General features: G+C 42.7%; 1 protein-coding gene and 1 long non-coding RNA gene across 5 annotated transcripts in view; one reads left to right on the forward strand and one right to left on the reverse strand.

Moving 5' to 3' along the window:
• PLCXD2 (phosphatidylinositol specific phospholipase C X domain containing 2) overlaps positions 1-19,716 on the forward strand; it is a 50,421-nt gene extending 30,705 nt beyond the window's left edge. The window contains exons 2-4 of one of the 4 annotated variants that reach the window (XM_082394764.1): positions 369-872; positions 5,921-6,162; positions 13,967-19,716. In XM_082394764.1, the coding sequence (XP_082250890.1) occupies positions 369-872; positions 5,921-6,162; positions 13,967-14,126 (906 nt within the window). In that variant the 3' untranslated portion in view covers positions 14,127-19,716. Of the gene's footprint in view, positions 1-368; positions 873-5,920; positions 6,163-6,407; positions 7,459-13,966 lie in introns of those variants that run through there. The other 3 variants (XM_082394761.1, XM_082394763.1, XM_082394762.1) reach the window with 3 other exon arrangements.
• Positions 16,288-22,837, reverse strand: part of LOC309630061 — an 83,360-nt gene continuing 76,810 nt past the window's right edge. The window contains exon 4 of the long non-coding RNA XR_014245388.1: positions 16,288-16,411. This is a non-coding gene — a long non-coding RNA (uncharacterized lncRNA). The remainder of the gene's footprint in view (positions 16,412-22,837) is intronic.

A 22,837-nucleotide genomic window follows, 5' to 3' on the forward strand; every position in this document is an offset into this window, starting at 1 on the left:
ACTCTTTGTTGCGGTGTGCAGGCTTCTCATTGTGGTGGCTTCTCTTGTTGCGGAGCACGGGCCTAGGTGTGTGGGCTTCAGTAGTTGTAGCACGCGGGCTCAGTAGTTGTGGCTCGCGGGCTTAGTTGCTCCGCGGCATGTGGGATCTTCCCGGACCAGGGCTCGAACCCGCGTCCCCTGCATTAGCAGGTGGGTTCTTAACCACTGCACCACCAGGGAAGCCCAAGACTATGTTACTCTTATTTGTGTTTATTTCATCCCTAGCAAGCTTGAAAATTTTTGCAAGTATTTGTTCACAATATTCCGCGTGTGTACTTGGTTCTAAATTTTTGTTGTTGTTTTCTTATCAATTGGATTATCTGTCCCAGCTCCAGTCTCAACCGCTGTCCTCACATTTATTGCTTCGTATAGGCTCCCATGATTCATTCAGTTACTGGGTAGACGAAAAGTCCCCAGTGGGGCCTGACCAAACCCCAGCTATCAAACGCCTCGCCAGGATCTCCTTGGTAAAGAAGCTCATGAAGAAATGGTCTGTGACTCAGAACCTGACATTCCGAGAACAGCTGGACGCTGGGATCCGCTACTTCGACCTGCGTGTGTCTTCCAAGCCAGGGGATGCCGACCAGGAAATCTACTTCATTCACGGGCTTTTTGGCATCAGGGTCTGGGATGGGCTGATGGAGATTGACTCGTTCCTCACACAGCACCCCCAAGAGATTGTCTTCCTGGATTTCAACCACTTCTATGCCATGGACGAGGCCCATCACAAACGCCTGATTCTCCGGATCCAGGAGGCCTTTGGGAGCAAGCTGTGCTCAGCCTGCAGTGTGGAGAGTATGACGCTGCAGACGCTGTGGGAGAAGAAGTGCCAGGTAGGAGGGAACAGAGATTAGCTTCCAAGGGCCACAACGGAACTCTTTCTGCTTTTTCTGTGTCACCAGCTCTAAGGCAGCTCACTCCAGGGCTCTTGGGCCAGAAGGCATAGATTGTTTGGGATAATAAAGATCTGCACACCAGTTCCTGGGCTCTGGGACGACACCAAGGGCTCCCCTGGGCACAGCTGAACTGGGATTAACTTGTTTGGCAATGGCCTGGCCAGAACCAGCCCAAGGCAGAGTTGTGAAATAGGACCAGTTGGCCATTACCATTTTTCTGTCTCCCATTGTATCTGTTTTCACGCTCCTAGTTCCCCTTAGGGATCATCTGTCCCATCCTGTCTTCAACTCAATATCAGATAATCCCTGCCAAATATTGTTTGATAGCATTAGCTGACAAAGGCACACGAAGTGATTCATCTCAGAGGTGTTAGTTAACATTTTGAAAGGCCGTCTCCACAGAGTTTGGGTCAGCGGGGAAGATAGTTAAGGAAGGAAGAACCCGCGAAGGGATCAAGGCTGGAGGAGCATCCCTAAGTGGAGAAGAGCCCCAAACCCAGACCCGTGAAGGACAGACTCAGGAAAAGGAGCGCGGGCCTCAGATATATTCTGTTCTGGTCCCAGAGGATGGTGGAGAGTGAGAGAGGAGAGCTTCAGGAATGGTCAGGCTCCACTTTAGACTCTCTCTAAAAAAGAAAAAGAAAAAAAGTACCTTTCACTCAGTTGCTCCCTTACTCATAGATGCATTAACCAAAGCATCTTAAAGAGGCAGTGATTTTTGAACTGAGGGAAGAGCTTTTAATTAGAAAGCAATTAAAGATTATTCATTTGCGAATGTATGGTGAACACTAAGTGTGTGCCGAGCTCCATTCTAAGCACTTGGGATAAATCAGTAAATAAAACAAAGATCCTTGCCCTAATGGAGATTTCATTCAGGTGGAGGGAGATAGATCATAGATAATAAACATGATAAATACATTATAGAGAATGTTAGAAAGTAATAAGAGCAATGGAAAAAGAAAGCCAAGCACAGTAAGGGGGAACCAGGGATCTATGGGTTGGAGGGTTGGTCACAGTTCTAAATGTGTTGATCAGGGTAGCCCTCACTGAAAAGATGACATTTGAGGGAGTGAATCTATTGGGGGAAGAGCTTTCCCAGCAGAGGAACCAGTCAGAACAGAGCCCCAAAGCAGGAGGGTCCCTGACATGGTTGAGGAAAAGCAGGGGCCACAGGACTGGAGAGCAGAGCAGCGGAGGAGGTCAGAGAGATCATGGTTGATCAGGGGGCCCTTGAAGGCACTTGAAAGGACTTGGTTTTACTCTGAGTGAGGAAGGTTCTGGGAGGGTTCTGAGCACAGGGTGTTGTGGCCTGACTTAAGTTTTGATGGTATCCCTCTGGTTACTAGGAAGAGCCCTGGAAAGACAGAAGGGAAGTACGGAAACCAGTGAGGAGACTAGTGGGAAGTGGTCAGATTTGGAATCCACCAGAAGTTAGACCTAATAGGGTTTCCTAACTGTTGGGATGTGAGGATTCCAGGATGACTCCCAGGCTCGGCCTGAGTAATGGGAAACACCAGGTTGTTTTGCACACCCGTGAAAGTGCTAAAGGTCTTGGAATCTACGAAGACTCATGAGTTAACTCTTAGTATCTGTTAAGTTTTATCTAAGCTATTTTTCTTCACTAAAACTTTTGTAAGTGGTATTTTGCCAAATATTTATCACACCTCTCCCCTAAACCTAAGTTTATATCTATTCAGACTCGCAGGTCAAATTTGGAGAGATTTTTCCCCAGTGGAATCTCTCTCTTACAATGCTAAATAATACTGGTAACAAGAGCAAGAACACAACATTTATTGAGCCTTTACAATGTACTGAGTACAGGGATGAACTCATTTAATCCTCTCAACAACACTATGACATAAGTTGTCATTATTATCCTCATTTTACAGATGAGAAAACTGAGGCAGGGAGCAATTAAGCACCTTGCCCAAGAGAACATTGTCAGTGAGCGACAAGGGCCAGGACTCAGTCACAGGCTGTTGGGCTCTACGGAGTTCCCACAGCCTTCAATGCTCTCCCAGGGCTGTTCACACATCTTGGTGATTTTCACAACTAGTGTCATAGACGATGCTAATAAAAACACTTTCTCCTTATTCAAGAGCCCTTATTATCAGAAGGTCTCAGAGGGTTAGCAGAATGGGAGACAGGGAAGATCCGTGAGAGGGCTTTTGAATACGAGGATTCAAGTAAGGTTAAATTTGAGTCCAGCTAAATTTATAAACAGGTATCTGTGATAGTTTTATAATTTTGTGCACAGATTGTATTCTGGATGGGCTGCCACATTGCATACTAAATCATTTAGAAATTTGCAAGAGAATTTCAGGAATAATGAATCATGTGGACAGTGAATTTCTAGCAGAACAGTAAAGGCTAATCTGTGTCATTCAACAACCAATACCCCTAAAATTATGAGAGAAAGAGACTGTGATGATGTGTCAGAAAAAGGGAGCGTGTCATCAATTTGAATTCCAGGATTTCCCTGTTCCCCTTCCTTTCCCAGTGGTTTCCCTGCTATACCTCTTCTTAAAAGCTAAAGAGATCTCCAACAGAGCCCTCAATCATCTGCCCCCTGCTGGGGCAGTGCCATACTGGTGGTTAAACTTTAAATATTCATTATGTAATGAGCTGCCTTGCGTGTAACCCCCAGAGTATTTTATTACTACAGTTTAATAGAAAGAAGTGTACTACCATTCAGTCACATTTCATTTACTCAATATGCAGTTATATCACAGCTCACAGGTATGTATTGGTATATTAGTGGTTATGAGTTTTGAGGGTACAGTGAATTTGAAGATTTCATCTACAACTTGGCAGTATTTAGAATCTTAATGAGAAGGTAAGAATATGTGCCACTAGTAAAATATAAGACAACTGATATATACAATTACAAGGCAAAACTGCCTCAAATGTACTGTATGAAAAAAAGGGTTTGTAATCCATCAATTGAAAAATAGTACATAGTATAAATCTGCATCCCAGGGGCCCCTGTAAAAGAATGATCAAAATAAGAAGAGGTCAATTAAAGAATAATTCTTAAAGGAAATGAGATTTTAAATCTGAGTCTCGAGAGAAAACCTGCATATGAATTGCTGAGCTGGAGGGAAGAATATCTCAGACAGAAAATACAGCAGAGCGAGGTCGGGAGTCAGATGCAAAACACAGGCCCTGGGCAAGACTTACGGCCCCCCCAGAATTCTGTAGAATGAGGGCTGGTTTTCTAGGCCAAGCTCCTACTGTAAACAGAAATTCCCCCTATAACCTTTAGGATCAGATTACTTGAGAAGGCTCTTGAGGAAAGCCATAAAGCCCCTTTTGTAGAATGTGTCCTTTTTGCTCGTTCTCCAAGACCGAGTGAAGAACAGCGCTTTCCTTTCATCCCTTGACCCTCTGCTCAGGGGCCAGGCAGCATAGGAAATGGTCTGACAGGCCCTGTCGAAGGATCACACAGCCTCCCGCCTCTCCCACATCTCACAGCCCAGCTTTTCACACTTACAGATGCTGGAGACCCCAGCCTTCCAAACTAGCCAGTTACAACGCCAGCGGGAAACCTTCCCCAATCTCCCAGGCAATCCGCTTACGATGAGCCTCTGATTAACCTCATTAACCCATGTGTTTACCACCAGCATCATTAGCAGGCAGTCAGACATTATTACTCAAAGCCATTAAAAGCAACAAGAACAACCAGCCTGTTCAGTGCTTTGAGGCTGGTGCTTCCTAGCTCTAGGCCTGTAGGAGCAGTTAGGCTAAATGCACCCCAGAAACAAGACACACATTCAGAGCTCTTGCCCTTGGGTGCCAGGAGAATTATGCTGTCAGGCCAGCTATCCGAGGATTGCGGTCCAGGGAGTGTAAATACACACAATGGACATTCCTCCAGGGAAGAATCGCTGGTACCCGGGAGAAGAAAAAACATAGTACTTCTGGAAACCTAAGCATCAGAGCTCTGAATTGGGACAATCGAAATAGCAACGCCCTGTCTCTCTGCTGCCTTCAGAAACTAATTAATGCCGTGGATGTGGCTTGCTAATTATTTGCAGAATCACCACCATCCTGAGAGGTCCCACTGGAGATCCATCCGGTACTCGAAGTCTTCCCTGCCTCACATAGCTCACTCCCTCCCTCTCCCGGGAAGGGCAATTTCATTCAGAGTCAGGACGCACAACTGAAAACCTACATCCTCCCAAATTCAGTTCAGTGTATTGATCTCAACCCAAGAGCTAAGGGTCAATTTCGTGAGCATAGGAGTCATAACTTATAGACTGGACTAAGCGCTGAGGTTCTCTACCTGGGGTCCAGAGATTCCCAAGGGGAGTGGGTTAGGGTAGAATTTAAGAAGTCTGTGAATTTGGATGGGAAAAGCACTACATGTTGACTTTTAACCTCTGACTGAATATCGGTATAACCACTGATTATGAGCGTGAGCAGTCACCCACGGCAGTGCTGGCAGCGTTGGCACTCCCTGTGACTTTGTCCCCACAGAAACCACAGATGTTCATTTAGTGCAGATATCTCGAAATATTGTGTAGAGTCATCATTTACTCAAAATTATGGAACTTATTAGACTTCAAACAAAATATTTTTATTTAATGTGTTTATTATGAAACACATACATTAATTTATTCATTACAAATTTAATTATTATGTTGATAGCTATATTTCCATCTCTGATTTTCTTTGTAATCCTATCTATTTTATTTTAGACATTCATTTAAAACAATCTGAGAAGGGGTTCAGGAGTTTACCATACTTCCAAAGGTGTTCATGACCCCCAAAACGTTAAAAACCTTCAAGTCAGGCATATAGCAAGTGCTTAAATCTTTGTTTATTAATTTTTCTAAAAAAATATGTATATAAAAATTTTTGAATTTCCACGTATGTTTGTATTTGTGCGCCTTTCCTCCTAGCAATCAATCAGTGTAAAGCCGAGGAGTTAACACTCAGCTTGTTCATGAATTGCCCTCCTTTATTTGTTCTGAACGTTTCAGGTTCTCATCTTCTATCACTGTCCCTTCTACAAGCAGTACCCCTTCCTATGGCCTGGAAAGAAGATCCCAGCGCCCTGGGCAAATACCACAAGTGTGCACAAGCTCATACTCTTCCTGGAGACCACGCTGAGTGAGCGCTCTCCCCACGGATCCTTCCACGTGTCGCAAGCAATCCTCACGCCCAGAGTGAAGACCATCGCCCGGGGCCTGGTTGGCGGCCTCAAGAACACGCTGGTCCATAGGTAAGAATTTGCTTCCTTTTCACAAGTGAGGGTTTAAAACAAATGTTTTTATCTTGATTCTCGTCTGAATAAACAGCAGTAAAACCATATACTTTGAAGATTTAAAATAACAAAACAAAACCCAAAAAACCTTATATTTGAAAAAGTTGTGTACTTGAGGTGGCTTGCATTAACCGTGGCCAGAGGATCTCTAAACACTCTGTTAAAATGTACGTATTATAACATAAATACCCTCTAAATTTCAATATGGAGGCAAAGCACTTTCAGCCACCACCAGTCCGTTCACGTCTGGCTGGAGGTGCCATCATGTTCCTGCCCCTGCCCTCGAAGCTGGCCCAAGCACTCACTCTCTTAAGAAGCGTTAAATGAGACTGCTGTGCCAGGCAGTAGGGATTCAGAGATGACCCTCCCAGGATTTAGGGTGTCCTTTCTCCCTTCCTTAGTGACAGTGAGTCCTAAGAAGCAGCTCAGGATGCCACCTACCATGCCATAGCTTCAGATACTTCCTCAGAGCAGAACTGATCCTGACTGTACAATTAGGCAGGAGAAGCTCCAGAAACGTTGTGTTAGATGATGTTCTTTATCCTGGACACCAATAAATGACAGGTGTTGTCAAGAAAAAGGATGGCTTGTGTATATGTACATGTAGGTGTGTATGCCTATGCCTATGTATAAAGGGAATGTTATAAATACATTTGGCTAATAAGGCATCCCTCGCAATCCAAGCTGAGGAAACCAGTATGTTTGGATAACAAGGGATATTGACAAGAATCACTTTGGTTCCTGAGTTCCGGGTGCTGAGCACCAGAGTTCAGATAATGAAAGATTGATCAAACGTGTCCCTGTCTATTTGGATGGTTTGGATAGCATGACTTCCGATAACAGGAGTTCACCTGGCAGGAGTTTGGATAACGAACTGGGAGCTCCTGATTGTGCTGGCCATGAACAGAACCAGAAACCTCTTTCTGTGTGGCTCACCTAAGTCTTCACTGAATTACCTGTGCTTAACTTGGGAAAGAGAGTTTCATAAACCAAGACCAGAATCATGAGCTTTCTTTTTTATAGTATATGCTCATATATCCATACCATTTCCTCATGCCTTTGGTAAATTTGTAGATTAACATTATTTATTTGTTTATTAATTCAGCAACGAATAGGAGCTGGGTCCAAAGACACAAGATGAATAATCTAGTCACTGCCCCCATAGACGTACATTCTACCGGGAAAAATAAACATGTAAATTTCGATGTAACACTGTGAAAAATCACTATAATAAAGTCTGTGCAGAGAGCTGTACTTGTAAGGGAGAGGAAGTCTTTAAAAATAAGGATGTGTTATATCTGTATAGTGTATTCTGAATATAGAGCACCCTCTCGCAGATGATTTCATTAGGTTCTTAAATTAAGCCAGCCTCCAGGAGGGCACGTTGTCTAAAGCATGTTATTGTTCCCACTTCAGATGGGCCCAATGAGGTTAAGTGACCCAGACCCCCACTGCTGGTAAGAGTCAGTATTACATCCCATCCGTGAACTTCTGATTGTTGGACCATTGCCCCTTTCAGCATCCAAGCACTGACTTGTATGTAGCACATTTCAGTGCCCTGTTCCTTTCTGCTCCACTGGTCTGTAATTGTCTCACTAGTACCTGAATCTGGTCAGCTCTTACTGGCTACAGTTCTGAACCCACAAAGTCACAATGCTTTTCATACTCGTGAGTTCCTGCATCTTTAATCTGGCTGCAGATGAAGCCCAAGGCTCTTCCACTGAGAGGTAATGATGGCGCACGCGCCCAAAGCCCCAGCATCCTAGCACGCCAGAGCCTTAACCTGCTGGCAGCAAGCACACATCTGGGAGATTGGAAGGATACTGGGGCATCTCGCCGCCTGCTGGTCACAAGAATATTACAGAGATGCATTAGGATTCCTAGGCCTCCACATCAGCTGCTTTGGTCAAGTTTGCTCCCAAACACCAGCACGACATGTGGCTGTCATTTCCCCTGGGCTATTGAACAAGCGTGTTGACTTAAAAATATACATATGCACAACGTGAGAGCTGCGAGTTAAGTTTTTTTGGGGGGCAGAATGAGGACTGCAGCCCGGGAGAAAGCGTTTCAGGTAACTCTGAGAAGCCGCTCCGAGGAGGCGAGGGGAGGAAGCGAGGATACATAGGACTTCTGCAACAAAGGGCAGATAATCGGGAATGTCAGAAGATTATTGCTAATTAAAGAAAACCAGATATCTCAAGTTAAGCAATTTAGCGCTTTTCTATGTACGGGAAGAAGCAAGAGTCTTGGCTCACTGAAATCATTCCTTTGATGTGCACCTCAGCTCGCTGGGACCAGTATCCTGACACATCCTGAGTTACCGCAGGGAGTGGCTGCAGTCTGACGGCCGCTAGATGGCAGGTATTCTTTCCAGCCCTGAGTTTCCTCGGCTCACGTTTGAGGGGTATAGTCATTGATGACTGTGACATCCTTTGTTTATTGATATGGCAGGAAATATTTCATTTCTCAAGCATATGGAAGGAGCAGTTGTCACGGGCCTTCCCCTGAGAGCCAACACCCAGAAGGTCTGTCGTAAGGCACACGGGGTGCTGTCAAACTGGTCCTGGGCACCAGTTATCAGCTTAACCGAGAGGAAAAGACAAGGTATATTTTCCTATAAACGTAGTGGTGGTTTTCTCAGCAGGCAGTTAACTCCCCTTCCCGCTAACTCTTAGGTCAACTTTGGACTTGAGATTTAGTTTGCTTGAAGCCATGAAAAATATATCCATTCTTATCTCCATTTCATTAAGGTCTTCTTGTGAGGTTTTGTCTTGGTCTTTCATTTGGAACATATTTCTCTGTCTCCTCTTTTTCCTGAGGGAGTGCCAACTACCTCCCCAGTCTTGAAGGAGTGACCTTGTGTAGGTGAGGTCCCAAGGGCCCAGAGCTTGGGGCACAGGGGGTGTCCCCTGTGTGGGCTTCATGCGCCTACCTGCTGTGGTGCAGGGGTAAAACATAGCCATTCTGACTGAATTTCTAAGGTAGTTTTCCCTAGATTCTTAGAAACCTTGCACTCCCACTGAAATCAAATGAAAGCAAGTTTTGCCTAAGCCTGAGGGCACAGCAGCATGGGACCGCAGAAGGGGATGCAGACTGAAACCAGAGGCCCAAGATTGAAGGCTGACTTGGTTCCTGTTATGGACTGACTTGTGTTCCCTGGAATTTCATGTGTTGAAGGCCTAATCTCCAGTACCTCAGAACATGGCTGTATCAGGAGATAGGGCCTTTAAAGAGCTGGTTAAGTTAAAATGAGGCCATTCGGGTGGGCCCTAATCCAGTCTGACTGGTGTCCTTATAAGAGGAGGAAATTAGGACACACAGAGACACTGGGGATGGGTGTGCACAGAGAGCAGACCCTGTGAGGACACAGGGAGAAGGTGGCCATGTGCAGGCCAAGGAGAGAGGCCTCAGGAGAAACCAAACCTGCTGACACCTTGATCTTGGACTTCCAGCCTCTAGAGCTGTGAGGAAATAAACTGATGTTGTTTAAGCCACCCAGTCTGTGGCGTTTTCCTTTTTTTTTTTTTTTAATTAATTAATTAATTAATTTTATTTTTGGCTGCGTTGGGTCTTCGTTGCTGTGTGCAGGCTTCCTCTAGTTGCAGCGAGGGGGGGCTACTCTTGGTTGCGGTGCGCGGGCTTCTCATTGCGGTGGCTTCTCTTGTTGCGGAGCACGGGCTCTAGGCCTGCGGGCTTCAGTAGTTGTGGCACGTGGACTCAGTAGTTGTGGCTCCCAAGCTCTAGAGCACAGGCTCAGTAGTTGTGGCACACGGGCTTAGTTGCTCCGTGGCATGTGAGATCTTCCCGGACCAGGGCTCGAACCCATGTCCCCTGCATTGGCAGGCGGATTCTTAACCACTGTGCCACCAGGGAAGTCCCTGTGGCGTTTTCTTACAGCAGCCCGAGAAAACTAACACAGTGCCTTAAAAACAGACCGCCTTTGACAAATTTCCTGAGGTCTCTGAGCTGTGGTTTTTCTTACCAGATAAGTGGGGTTAATAAAACCGCACAAGATTGTGGAGTCTTGACAGGAAAGCGTCTCCCACAGTGCCTGGCACAAGACAGGCATGCCACGCCCATCCCCGCACTGGACCAGCCCTGCTCTCAGTGGGCCTCTAAGCCAGGGGGAAGTTTCTGAGCTGCTACTCTGCAGCCCTTGGGATTCGGTGCCTCACGGCCCAACAGCAGTATCTGACTCAGCCGTCTGCACTGATCTCTTGGTAAAGAAATCTTGGTAAAGAGGTCTTGGTAAAGGCCAAGAGTTAAGAGAATAGAGCAGCTCCTCCTCACAGTGGGTTCTGCATTTCCTGGTTATTTGATCCTTGTGCGCAATCCTGGTTATTTGATCCTTGCCCTGGGGAAGGCTGACACGAGAACCCGAAGCTGACACAAAGCTCTTTGTCACGGAGAGGAGACCACAGGTGCTCGCCTTTCCCTCTCCTCGGCCTCCATGCCTCCAGGGATCCTCCATGGGCTGGCTCTGGCTGGAGTCGGCTGGAAGTGCCTTGACCAAACCTTTAATTCTCATTTCCCCGTGATGACCAGAAGGTGGTGCCAGAATTTCATACTTAAACACGGACAAGCGGATTTTTTTAAAAGAAGGCTTAAATGCATCAGGCCTAGGGCTGCTGTGGCCTTCGTGTGGGCCACTCTGTGTTCCAGGTCTCTGTCTCCAAGGGATGACTGCATTTGTGACCCTTCCCTCTCAGGACACATTTTGTCACCTAAGCAACAGGATGTGACCACTTTAGGAAGTTTTCTTACCCCCACCCCCAAACCTCTACCATTTCTGATTCTTTCTCTGGTCCCCAGCACTTACAGAGTACTTATTATATCCCAGGCCCTCTTCTAAGCACTTTACACGTATTACTTTATTTAATTCCCCCAAATCTATATGAAGTTTTATTATTATCCCCATTTTACAGGGGGAGAGACTGAGGCACAGAGAAACTGAATAGGTTATGGTCAAATCAAGGGTACTATTAAGTCGTCAGGAGTCCCAGTTAGAAATGAAAGTACCCCTGTGATGTTGGCTTATTAAGTCATAATCAGCTATGAATATAAAAATGCAAATCAATTTGTGAGATGTGTTTTAGCCCATGGCTGATCGTAGAGTCTGCTGAGCGAGGGAAGAGACCCAGGACTGATTACAGTTGTCACGATAAAAGGAAAAGAAAGCGGAGGAGGACAAAATGCTTCAAGGCCTTGACAGGGTTGCCTAGAGGGAGACTGAGAAGTTGAATGTACACTCAGAGGAGGGAAGGCAGCTTCAAAGGAACAAGGCGGGGAGAAGATGACAACCAAGGACAGTGTTACCAAAAGAAGAGAAAGGGGCCATTAAGAAATAAACTTAGCTTATTTTCAGTTTTTACCCAGAGAAAATCCTTCCTAAAAAAAACCTCCAGTCTCTTAACCAAAACATAAGCCCTAGTTTGTGTCTTCCTTATGGCATCCTCAATGTCGCAAGTATTTAGTGAGCTATTGTTACCATGATGCAAAACTGAGTACTTCATTACTCCCTCCTCTATACCACCCATGGTATTTTACACTTACTACTAATATAGGAACTATCACATTAAACTGTCATCGTTTGTTTACATCTCTGAATTGTGAGCTTCTTTGGATAACATTCTAGCTTTCACATAGAAAGCCCTCAAATTATAACGTGAGACTGACAGACTGCATTTGTAAGACAACTGAGCAAGCATTGGTCCAATAACAAGCCACACATGCTGCTGGAATAACTGTATATCCATATGGCAAAAGTGAACCTTGGCCCCTGCTTCACACCATATATAAAAATTAACTTGAGATGGCTCTTAGATCTAAACATAAAAGCTAAAATTATAAAGCATATATAAAAATTAACTTGAGATGGCTCTTAGATCTAAACATAAAAGCTAAAATTATAAAGCATATATAAAAATTAACTTGAGATGGCTCTTAGATCTAAACATAAAAGCTAAAATTATAAAGCATATATAAAAATTAACTTGAGATGGATCTTAGATCTAAACATAAAAGCTAAAATTATAAAGCATATATAAAAATTAACTTGAGATGGATCTTAGATCTAAACATAAAAGCTAAAATTATAAAACAGGAAAGTATCTTGTGACTTGGGAGTAGGCAAAAGTTTCTTAGACAGGTCACAGAAACCATAAAAGAAAAAAAAAGATAAATTAGACTCCATCAAAATTAAGGAATTCAGCTCACCAATATGCCATTGAGAAAATTAATAGGCAAGCTACAGGTGGGGATAAAATATTCAAAAAGCATATCTGACAAAAGGCTAGTATCCAGAATATATAAATAACATCTACAACTCAGCAATTAAAAGAAAAAGAGCAAAAGAGAGAATGGGTAAAAGAACTGAGCAGATGCTTCCCAAAGAAGATACACTAATGGCCAATAAGTACATGACAAACTGCCCAACATCATTAGTGATCAGAAGAATGCAAACTAAAACACTGTGAGATAACTTTACACATCCACTAGAACAGCTAAAATTAAAAAGATTTATAGTACCAAATTTAAGAGAGGATGTGAAGCAAACAGAACTCACGTACTTTGTTCATGGAATGTACGATGGAACGACCTCTTTGGGTAAAGATCTGGAAATTTCTTATAAAACCAAATGTAAACCTAACATATAATAAAACAACTTCACTCTTTGGTATTTACCCAAAAGAAATGAAAATAAATGTCCACAAAAAAGACTTGTATAAGGATGACCATAACAGCTTTATTCATAATATCCAAAAACTGGAAACAGTCCATTTAGCCATCAATAGGAAAATGGATAAATTACAGTATATTCATACAATGGAATACTATCCAGTGACTAAAAAAGAGAACAAATTGCTGATGCATGCAACAACATGGATGAATTTCAAAACCATAATGCTGAGTGAAAGAGCCTCACACACAAGAACGCATATTGCATGGCTTATGTGTAATTCTAGACCAGGCAAATTTAATCTGTGTTTTTTTAAAAACAACAACAACAACAACAGTATAATTATTGCCTCTGGGAGAATGGGGGCAGGGATCGATGGGGAAGGTGAATGCAGAACCTTCTGGGGTGCTGGTAATGTTCTATACCTTGAGATGGGTATGGGTTATATATATACATTTGTCAAAACTCAACCAGTGTTCACTTAAGATTTGTGCATTTTACTGGGTATAAACATTACGTCAAAAGGGAAACAGGTTGAAAACAAATACTGAACCCTAGAACTGCATGCTGAGATATTGAGGGGAATGTGTATAGATGTTTGCAGTTGGAATTTGTCAAAAATATAAGCTGGATTGATGGACAGATATATGGTAAGCAAGTATAGTAAAATGTTAGTGGTAGAATCTAGATGGTGGATATGCTTACTGTAAATTTCTTTCAGTGTTGCGATATGTTTGAAAATTTTCATGATAAAAAAATTTCGTGGTACAAGAAAATTAAAGAACCCACCAATAATTAGGCTCTTGATCTTAGTTTTTCAAGGTCCTGTTGACATGGTATCTCTTTGGTGATTGAGGCGAAGAATTTCTTCTTCCAGCACAGAAACCCTAAAAGTACAGTTCTCTAATGGACTAGACATCACTCTGTCCCTGAAAAAGATTTAAGCTTAAAGGGACAAATTTGGTGGGGGGGTGGAGCTTATGCCTCTGTTGATGCGCTTTTGTTACATTAACAGAAATGTTTTCTTTCCGGTTTCTAAACGCTACTCTCTGTTCTCTCTTGCCCCAACACTCTCCTGTGTAGGAATCTTCCTGCCATCCTGGATTGGGTGAAGACTCAGAAGCCTGGAGCCCTGGGTGTCAACATCATCACGTCTGACTTCGTGGACCTGGTGGACTTTGCCACGGCTGTCATTGAATTGAATGACCTCCTACAGGAGGATAGAGCTTTGGCTAAATGCTGATTTAATTTGTTATTTAACTTAATATTGAAGTTGTTGATCCAGGCTAGAGTTCTGAAGGGTTTCTTGTTAAGTTGGCCCCTGGGCAGTGATGGTGAAGGGAGTAAGAGGAGGGGACATTTTTTTTTCCCCTCCTCACAGGGCCATTTGGATAAAATTACAGGGCTTTTAATTGCGTTTTTCCCAAATGAGACTTTGTAAAAACTTAAGTCCGAGGGAAGAAAGCATGTTTCATGTGATCAAGGTCAGCATCTCCCCAATGGCATATGATGTTGAATGTAATATGGAAATGGGGTTTCCAGGTTCCATTGGGGTATTGAGTGTCCCCTAATTGGCCCAGTTCCCTGTTGTCTTCTGGGATGTTGTGTTTGAGCCAGAGAGAAGGCTGAAGCAGAAGGGCATTCCTGATCCAAAGGATGGCTCATGGCAGGTGTGGACTGCCCTGTGGGGTGGCTTTATCACCAGCCTGGGGCTCTGAGGGGAGAAAGGTCAAGCACCAGTTTTCTCTAGGCATGTTAAATGTCACCACTTCTTCCCCAAGAGCAAGACGTATTTATCACCAAGGTATTTCAGCCACAAGCTGTCCTGCAGTGCTTGTGCTGGTAATTGGTCATCTTCATTCTTTAGATAAACCGTGCATACTGTCCTCGGTATCAGAAACAAGTGGGTTTGGAGCTGTTCTGTAACTCCTTGAAAACAAGACTACCTCGGGGACATTTAGGATGATGATGTGTCATCCAGTGAGAAATACCCAGTGTTGGAACACTTCCAGTTTGTGTCTTGATTGTTCTACTTTCTGCAGGTTGTTTTGAGCCTACTAATCACCACTGAAGGAGGGCTTTGAAACTCAAGAGGAGATTTTTTTATTATTATTGATAAGAGGTGCTTATCTATAAAGAGCCCTCTTGTGTTTTATTTATTTATTTATTCTGTTATTTATTTATAGATTAAGTATCTTCAGTGCTTCTTACCTCAAGAGCACTCACAAAGGAGCTTCCTGAACTTTTCTTACCCAGGCCAGATGCTGCCATGGTCCTCTTCCCCTCCACAGGACCACGCATCTCAGGACCATGAGCGACCTCTGACTCTACTATAGATGCTGTAGACGTCCTGCCCCCCACCCCCACCCCATCATGCTGGAGACGGTGTTCGTGTGTGGGTGTGGTCCAGACCCGAGAAGCCACTACCAAGCCGTGCACTGGAACAGAAGATGAAATGGGTCATGAAGAGCTCTCGGTTTTTGAGGAAAACCCTCTAGAAGAGGGATGAAAAGGAAGGTGCTAGAAAGAACACTGGCCACGGGAGTGTGTGTACTTATTGCTCCTCAGAACTCTCTGAGAATCCCTAAGGAAGTGTCGTCTTCTGGATCCTTAAGGCTGAAAGATAACACGGAATCCCGGACGGCTGTGTGCATTTATACAGATGGTTGGACCACCTCCCAGCAGCTTCCCACTCCTGTTCTCTGATGCTCATGGCTGGAATTTGCATATTGCCTGCCGTGGGGGTGTCCTAGCTGAGCTGCTAAGAGCACATGCACACCCCCGACACTTGGTCTTCCAGCCTTTACATTGCTTAAAGTAATTTAAGCCCCAGCCGAGGAGGTCACAACGCAAAGGCCTCTGGTTTAACTGTTCCTTCTCTTGCATTTGAATCCCTCTCCAGAGTTGGTTCTGGGATTTTATTGTTAGTTTTTTAGGGCCTTCTCTGGAAAGGAGTGAGAAAGTGAGTGCCCTCACTTTCTTAATTTTCCTTCGATTCTGATATTAAACTGCAGTGACAAGCTTTGAAATTCCCTAGCCTACCCTCAGGGTTTTATTTGTGTTGTCATTATTTCATTTTGGTCTTGATTTTAATACTTGGTCAATTGCTAGGGACTACATCATTTCCCTTCTTTAAGCCCTTTGTTACTTGGCAAAGAGATACGGAGGCAAGAGGAGAATTATTCTGCTCTGTTTTATTTGAGCCTTAGCTTTGCCCAGGAGCTTGGTGCTATGAGGCCAGGTGTGTTGACAGGTATCTACACAGGATGCCAGTGACACCCAAGGGCTGCTGACTGTTCAGTGAAATGTTTACTTGATTTTCTCCTTTAGTGTTAAAATACATAGTTGCACTTCACTTGGGTTGTAACATTTAAGTGCACCTCGGCGTTCATGACGAAAAAGCACAGAAAACCATACCAAGGTCGCATGCATGGAGTCTTACTCTTTGTGGAGGGGGCAGGCGCTCACTCCTTCCTGCTGCTTTGGGTTGCCAGCCTGGCCTGCATTCTGAAATTCTGCACAGGAGTTCTGGAAGATAGGAGGAGGATTATTTACAGTTCACCCTTGGTAAACACCCCTGAATTGGCAGAATTTCTGCCCCAAGACCAAGTTGCTTAATATATTGTAAAGGATGTGTGTATTCTGCTCCTTGACCTCAGGCCAAGCAGGAGACTCAGTGATGGGACCGAGGGAAAAGGCACTTTAGGTCTATGACTCATTCTGCAACTGCCAACAATAAAAAATTGTGACCTGATCACATCATTTATTCTCACAAGGTCTTGGGATTTTTCGGATCAAACAAGGCTATCCTATTTGCTCAGAATGAACTTCAAGATCAGCGAAAAAGCTGCTTGGTTGAGCAAAAGAGGACTTTAGTTTCACGGGATTTGGGGCCATGTTCATTCTGAAATGTAGACTGAGTTTTTCTTGGGCTCCCAGGACCACTTCCCACATGGCCACACCTCCATGGCTTCGTGGCAAAGGGGACAGTCACAGGTTGCAGTTAGAGTAGAGCAGTGTTTAAAGGCTTGAACTTTGAGCCTTTTAGAGGTACCACCGTGGTTTCATGGGTATAGAAGATATTCTTAGGATTGGAGAAAGAGGTCAAGATGGAATTGATGGAAGGGAATGATAAATTATTGAAGATTAAACTTTAAATTAATGGCAGATCTAAGAGGGTTATGCCAAAAATATTACGTATTTGCTGTATTAGACTCTACAGTAATTAAGTGTCATTATTTTCCTTAGTGCTGAGTGCAGACCCCTGCATTCTTGAGAACAGTTAAGCCACAGCCCAAACCCAGGATTTTATATAAACACAAACAAAAGCACAAGATCTGAGCCCAGGTAATGATCACCCTTAAGAATCCTACTTCTTCTAACATGACCTTATATTTGCATCAAAAAGTTTATCTTTCTGTTCAAGAAGACAATGTAGTGGAGCATTCTGGAATTAAATGCATTTCGTGGTGGGTCAGGATTTTCTGCTTTCATTTTTTCTGAAGTGCTGCCCACAGAGACATTATTATTACATACAATCCAGCTAGGGGGCTTAGTGCTAAACTAAAGGTGGAGAAACAGAAGAGATTAAGCCTGAGACGAAACTTTTGCTTCCTAGGAAGCAAAAGCACGACACAAGTTTAGGCCATCTTACAGAATTTGTTCATGCCACAGATGCAGTTTTTGTAATGGCCTTCATTGCCTAATTGCAGATTTTTGCCGTTAGGTTCTGGGAAATGGAACGGGCTAATGATGGGGGCACAGCCATGAGACCCCCCTCCCCTTGCAGAGCAGAGAAGCGATCCTGGGCTAAATCTGCCTTGGTTCTTTCATCTGGAATAAAAATGCTGTCTGCTGTTTTGCAAACCACAGTCAACTAGCTCCCCCAAAACATCAGGTCCCTAACAATTAGGTTAAATGCCTGTGCGCAGAGTGTGTACTGGGGCAGTAGTCTTCCTTGTGTGAGATGTGTAGAGAAATGCTACTTGGCTCATTTATCAAGAGAGTGGCTTAGGACGACAGACTTGTCCACCAGTGGCACCTTTAGTGACCCGTCAAATGAGATGAGTAGGGCTGAAAGCAATATCTGAGCTAGGGAGGTGAGCTTTCCCAAATACATGCTAAATGGTCACGTTATACCAAAAGGAAATAAATAGAAACTGAAAACATAAAACGTCCAAACTGACAGGAAGTTTATTTTGTATGGCATAGAACGTGGCTGTGCCCCTAAATTCCGCCACCTTCCCTGTACATCTCACCCCTCTACCTCAGACGGCTTCCTGTTATCTGCTACCAGAGCTGTGTCAACTCAGATGTTGCCTTGGGACACACAGGAGTGAACTGATGGGGTGATAAGTGAATTAGCTGGAAACTTTACCCTTAATTCCAAATGATAGTGAACAGCTCTTTACTGCTCCGAGAGTGCCACTGTCCCCTTATCCTCTGGCTTCCCCAGAGTCCTACTAGAAATTGTGACACTAATGGCACTGTCATCATTGAATTGGCCCTAAACCAGGGGAATAGTGTACAAAATGCTATTGATGTTGTTGGCACAGTCTTAGACACTAAAAGTATTCTAAGATAACTCTATCCTGCAGTGGATATAGTGTTCTAGTCTTTTCTCCAACAAAACTTGTTCTTAGGACTTTTCAAACTCGTTTCTAAGCCTCATAGTTTGGATAAAATATTTTCCTTCTCTTCACTGGGAATCCAATCCCACAGTCTACTGAGTACCCCCCATCAATAATCTAGAGGCATTTTCCATCTCTTTCCCTCTCATCTCTGTCATAGAATATACCACTGCCTCCTCTTGTCTCCCGGTCATCCTTGATCAGCTGCTGATTACTGTTAATCACAGGATGCTGGCAAAACTTAACAATAAAAAGCACATACATTCAATGATGTGCAAATGCACTCTTACCACAGTGGTTTTCGCACCTTACTCTCCTCAGATGCATTATTCTGCACCCCTACTCACACCCCATCAGTAGAACTTTACCTGATTGGAGCCCAGACCTGGGGCCAGTACTTCATCCAAATAGTTGGGGCTTGCTCACAAACTCTGAGCCCAACGAGAAGCACAGCATTTTGAAAAGTCAAATAAGCCTTCCGTAGCTTTGTACGTTTGCAGTTTTACATTTGTTATTAGGTTAGAGCACTAATAACACTTCAGTCATAAATCTATCGTATCAATATGATAAATCTTAGAACATATTCTAGAAACAGTGGTACCTTACTGCTATTATACTTACTAATTTCTACCCTAATGGTAATAAGTATTACATGCAGATCGTGTATGCATTATTTGTATTGTGTATATGCCAACTGTAATACTTAACCTCACTGATTAGAAGATACAGAGATTGTCAAAGTGAAAATAAATCTTGGTCAATTCAGATGATAATGTAAATCTGATAAATGCTCTGTTAGATATTATATTTTCTTCTTTATGCTTGTTTTATATGACAATGCATGCTGTTTGCGAAGTAAAAAAGTAATACATTATACCAATTTTAAGGTTAGAATGAAAATTTTACATATATGCTGCTTGATGCTCTGAAATGTATTTTGTGGCATAATTATCTTATTCATATGCATTTCACATGGCTTTTTTTCCCCCTAGGAAATAACTGTTCAAATATATCTCTCTCCATCTTTCTGGTAACCTGGATTAAACTGCTTAATTCAACCTAAAACATTGTAAAGCCAGATTACCTCATTTTAACTGTGAAAAAAGTTTAGTAGATATGATGACATGATATCTTTTCTTGTATTTGATTTGAACTACCTAAATAGGCTTAAACCTAATAATAAATATAAAACTTTGGCAGGCACTTTTCCTTTGTTGGTATGCAAATTTTATTATTGGCCCACTTCTAATTTTGTTTTAAAAAGTTACAGACTCAGCATCAATAAAATACCTGATTATAGTATATTGGATGAAGACCCTCTCAGCCTTGTCTCGCACATACTGGAATTAGTTGCATAGGCCTGCGATTCCCAAAATGAGCTGTTCATGAAATGTACACAGTCTTGTCACCCATTCTTTTCCAAGCTTCACCCTCAGCACTTCAGCTATTTGTACTAGGCTTAGGCTCGGTCCTACTTACATTCATGTTCTCATTTGACCAACACCTCTGGCCCATGTTACTCTGAGTGGTCACCAAATGCCCAGAAATAGAACAACGCGGAGGTTATGTGTTGTGCATATAAGGAATAAATAAAAGTGGGCCTACAGTTTCTGTTGGCAATGAAGATTTCAATATTTTCCTCATTCCTAATTCTTTTTAATAGAGTATCTTAGGCCACTTAGTTTTGGTGAATTTCTCTTTTTGCCCTATCCCCTACAAAAATAATGAGTTGAGGTGAAAGTCCTTTTTATGAATTTAGCAGAAATCAAATTAATTCTAAGTAATTATTCATTTCATATAGTTGAATGTTAGAACAGGTAATTAGGGATAATTATATTTCTATTCAAGTTATCATAGCAAGTGAAGAACATAGTCATAGTCAGAATTTTCTGCCTGTGTTTTTAGTTATTGTGTAGTAAATCTACCATACTGTACTTTGGTTGACTTTGATAAGCACCATTTCCAGTCATTTCCATTTGGTTTTAATAAAAAACAACATAATGTAGACAGGGCTGTGTCCAAACATAAGCGAAGCAGGTATAACCTGCATGGTGAAAGTGCAATGTTTCTACCAGTCTGACTCAATTTCTGAACATACACTAGGGCTGAAACATTGTCCCTATGACAATGGAACTGTTGCATTATATATGAACCCTTTAATATCACAATTTATCATATTACAGCTGAGTCATAAACATTCTATTTAGCACAGAAACTAAGAACAAGCATTTCAGAGATGCATAGACCTGGGTTTCTATCCCAACTAGAGCATGCCCTGGCCATGTGATCTTAGGCAAACTAATATCTCTAAGTATATAGGATATAGGACTAATAATACCTACTATGAAGGGTTATTGAGAAGTCCAAACAAGAAAATATATGGAAAGCATCTAGCACAGAGCCTGGCACATAGTAAATACTCGAGTAACTATTAGTCTTAATACTAGGGTGGGGACTTTGCACCCACCCCCTCCAAAGAGCACCCAGCACAGCCTCTTGTACACGGTTGACTGCTAACCATTGTGTCTACTGGTAAATGATTTAACAGAAACCAGTTAATGAGAGACAAAGCAGATACATTCAGACAGTGAAAGAGAAAGTTGCACAATCCCTGGACCAAATATATTGATACATTGCTCAGAGAGTGGGATTCATACCACTGGTGGTCTGCAAAATGATGTAAGGTGGAAAGTGGCCACATCCTAATAGCATTAATATCATTAATTACTTAACCATTCTGATTAGTTGAAGGGAAAGTCTCAGCTTAGTGACAAAAATCTCTTTGACCCTTGTTTGTTCAGCAAAAACAAAAAAGATAATAGTATCTAGCAAACATTAAATATCATTTTGTATTGTATTTATCTTTTGGTTACCTTCTCTCTGTAGCAAAGTGATCCAGGGTTTTTCAAGAGTGATATAAAATTTCCTTTCAAAATAAATTTAAGTTTAAAAAAAAAATACTAGAAATACCCTTAAGGAGCTTACAGAAGAGCAGGGATAAGAAAAATAAGTAAACATGCAATTACAATACAGTGTGATAAGTGATACGAAAAGGTAGAAGAGATGACATACTGGCTTAAAAAAAGTTTTCCAATGTAAGTAACCTTGACTAATAAGTAGCAGTTAACCTCATGGGGTGGAGGTGTGGGTGCAACAGTGGGCATTTCTGTGATAAGGCACAGACACAAAAAAGAGCAAACGTAGAAATGCAGATAGATAGTTCAGTATGGCTGGAGCACAGACATGCAGGGAATAAAGAATCAGTTAACAGACTCGAGAGGTAGGCAGGGTCTGATCTCAAGAGATCTTATAACCCATTCTAGGAGATTCGGACTTTACCCTGAGGGCAATGGTGAGCCAATGAACATTTTCAGCACATTTACATTTTAGAAAGATAATACTTGCTGTAATGTTGACATTGGTTTTGAGAGAAGATGAATTAAGCAGAGCTAACCTGATTCCTTTATAGCAGACACCTCAGAGCCTCTGTTAATACATATTGTGAATTTGTGAGAGAATTATAGAGCATAAAGCCCTTTCCAAACCTAAAAAAATTTAAAAATAATCATAAATTTAAGTTTTTTTGAAGAGTCCACTGTGAAGAAGCTCTGGGAATGACCTATGTTTACAATCCTTTCCAGGCTGAAAATGATTGCAATTGATTCTACCACACTTTTGCCGAGAATTAGGTTTGGCTGGGCTCTTTTTGAACATCTTTACTAAATAAATAAATACATAAATAAACTACTATCTGAGATAGGGAATCACCTCTTTTTTTCATAAAGGAACTTTCTTCGTGTTTCCTGCAGAAGGTCCACACTCAGACCATCTTCTCTCCACGTTGTCCAGGCAGTAGTTTAAACTCGGGGAAAAGAGGTCCTGGAGTCACTCAGTACCACAGATGGCTGCACCCGGTTAGCACACAATGCAGAGAGCAAACCCCATTCCTCCAGCTTCAAAAGTGACTCCTTTTCTGTGACTCCCTGAGGCTGGGATGTTTGGATGTCCTGGATTTTTCTTGTGGTTTTTTTTTTCCCTCAAAGGAATTCTTCTTGATCAGCAGCATGTTCTTTGTTTACCCCTCTGCTAATCTGCTCAGTATGACTAAAGAAAGGAGTGTTATTATCTTTAAGACTTGAAACCTTTCATTCTCAGAGAGAGTGGAGGGTTACAAGGGAGGGACAGTGGCCAAAGCCCATGTACCTCAAACCTCACCAGGGATGGCCTGGACAAGTGCCAGTAAAACAAAGTGCTGGTCAGCCCAGGGTGTTTGCACAGCTGGGCAGTGTTTGGGGACAGCATGGGTGGGGAAAGGGGACACAGA

This window comes from Balaenoptera borealis (genome assembly GCF_965194805.1).
Source record: "Balaenoptera borealis genome assembly, chromosome: 5".
Taxonomy (NCBI): Eukaryota; Metazoa; Chordata; class Mammalia; order Artiodactyla; family Balaenopteridae; genus Balaenoptera; species Balaenoptera borealis.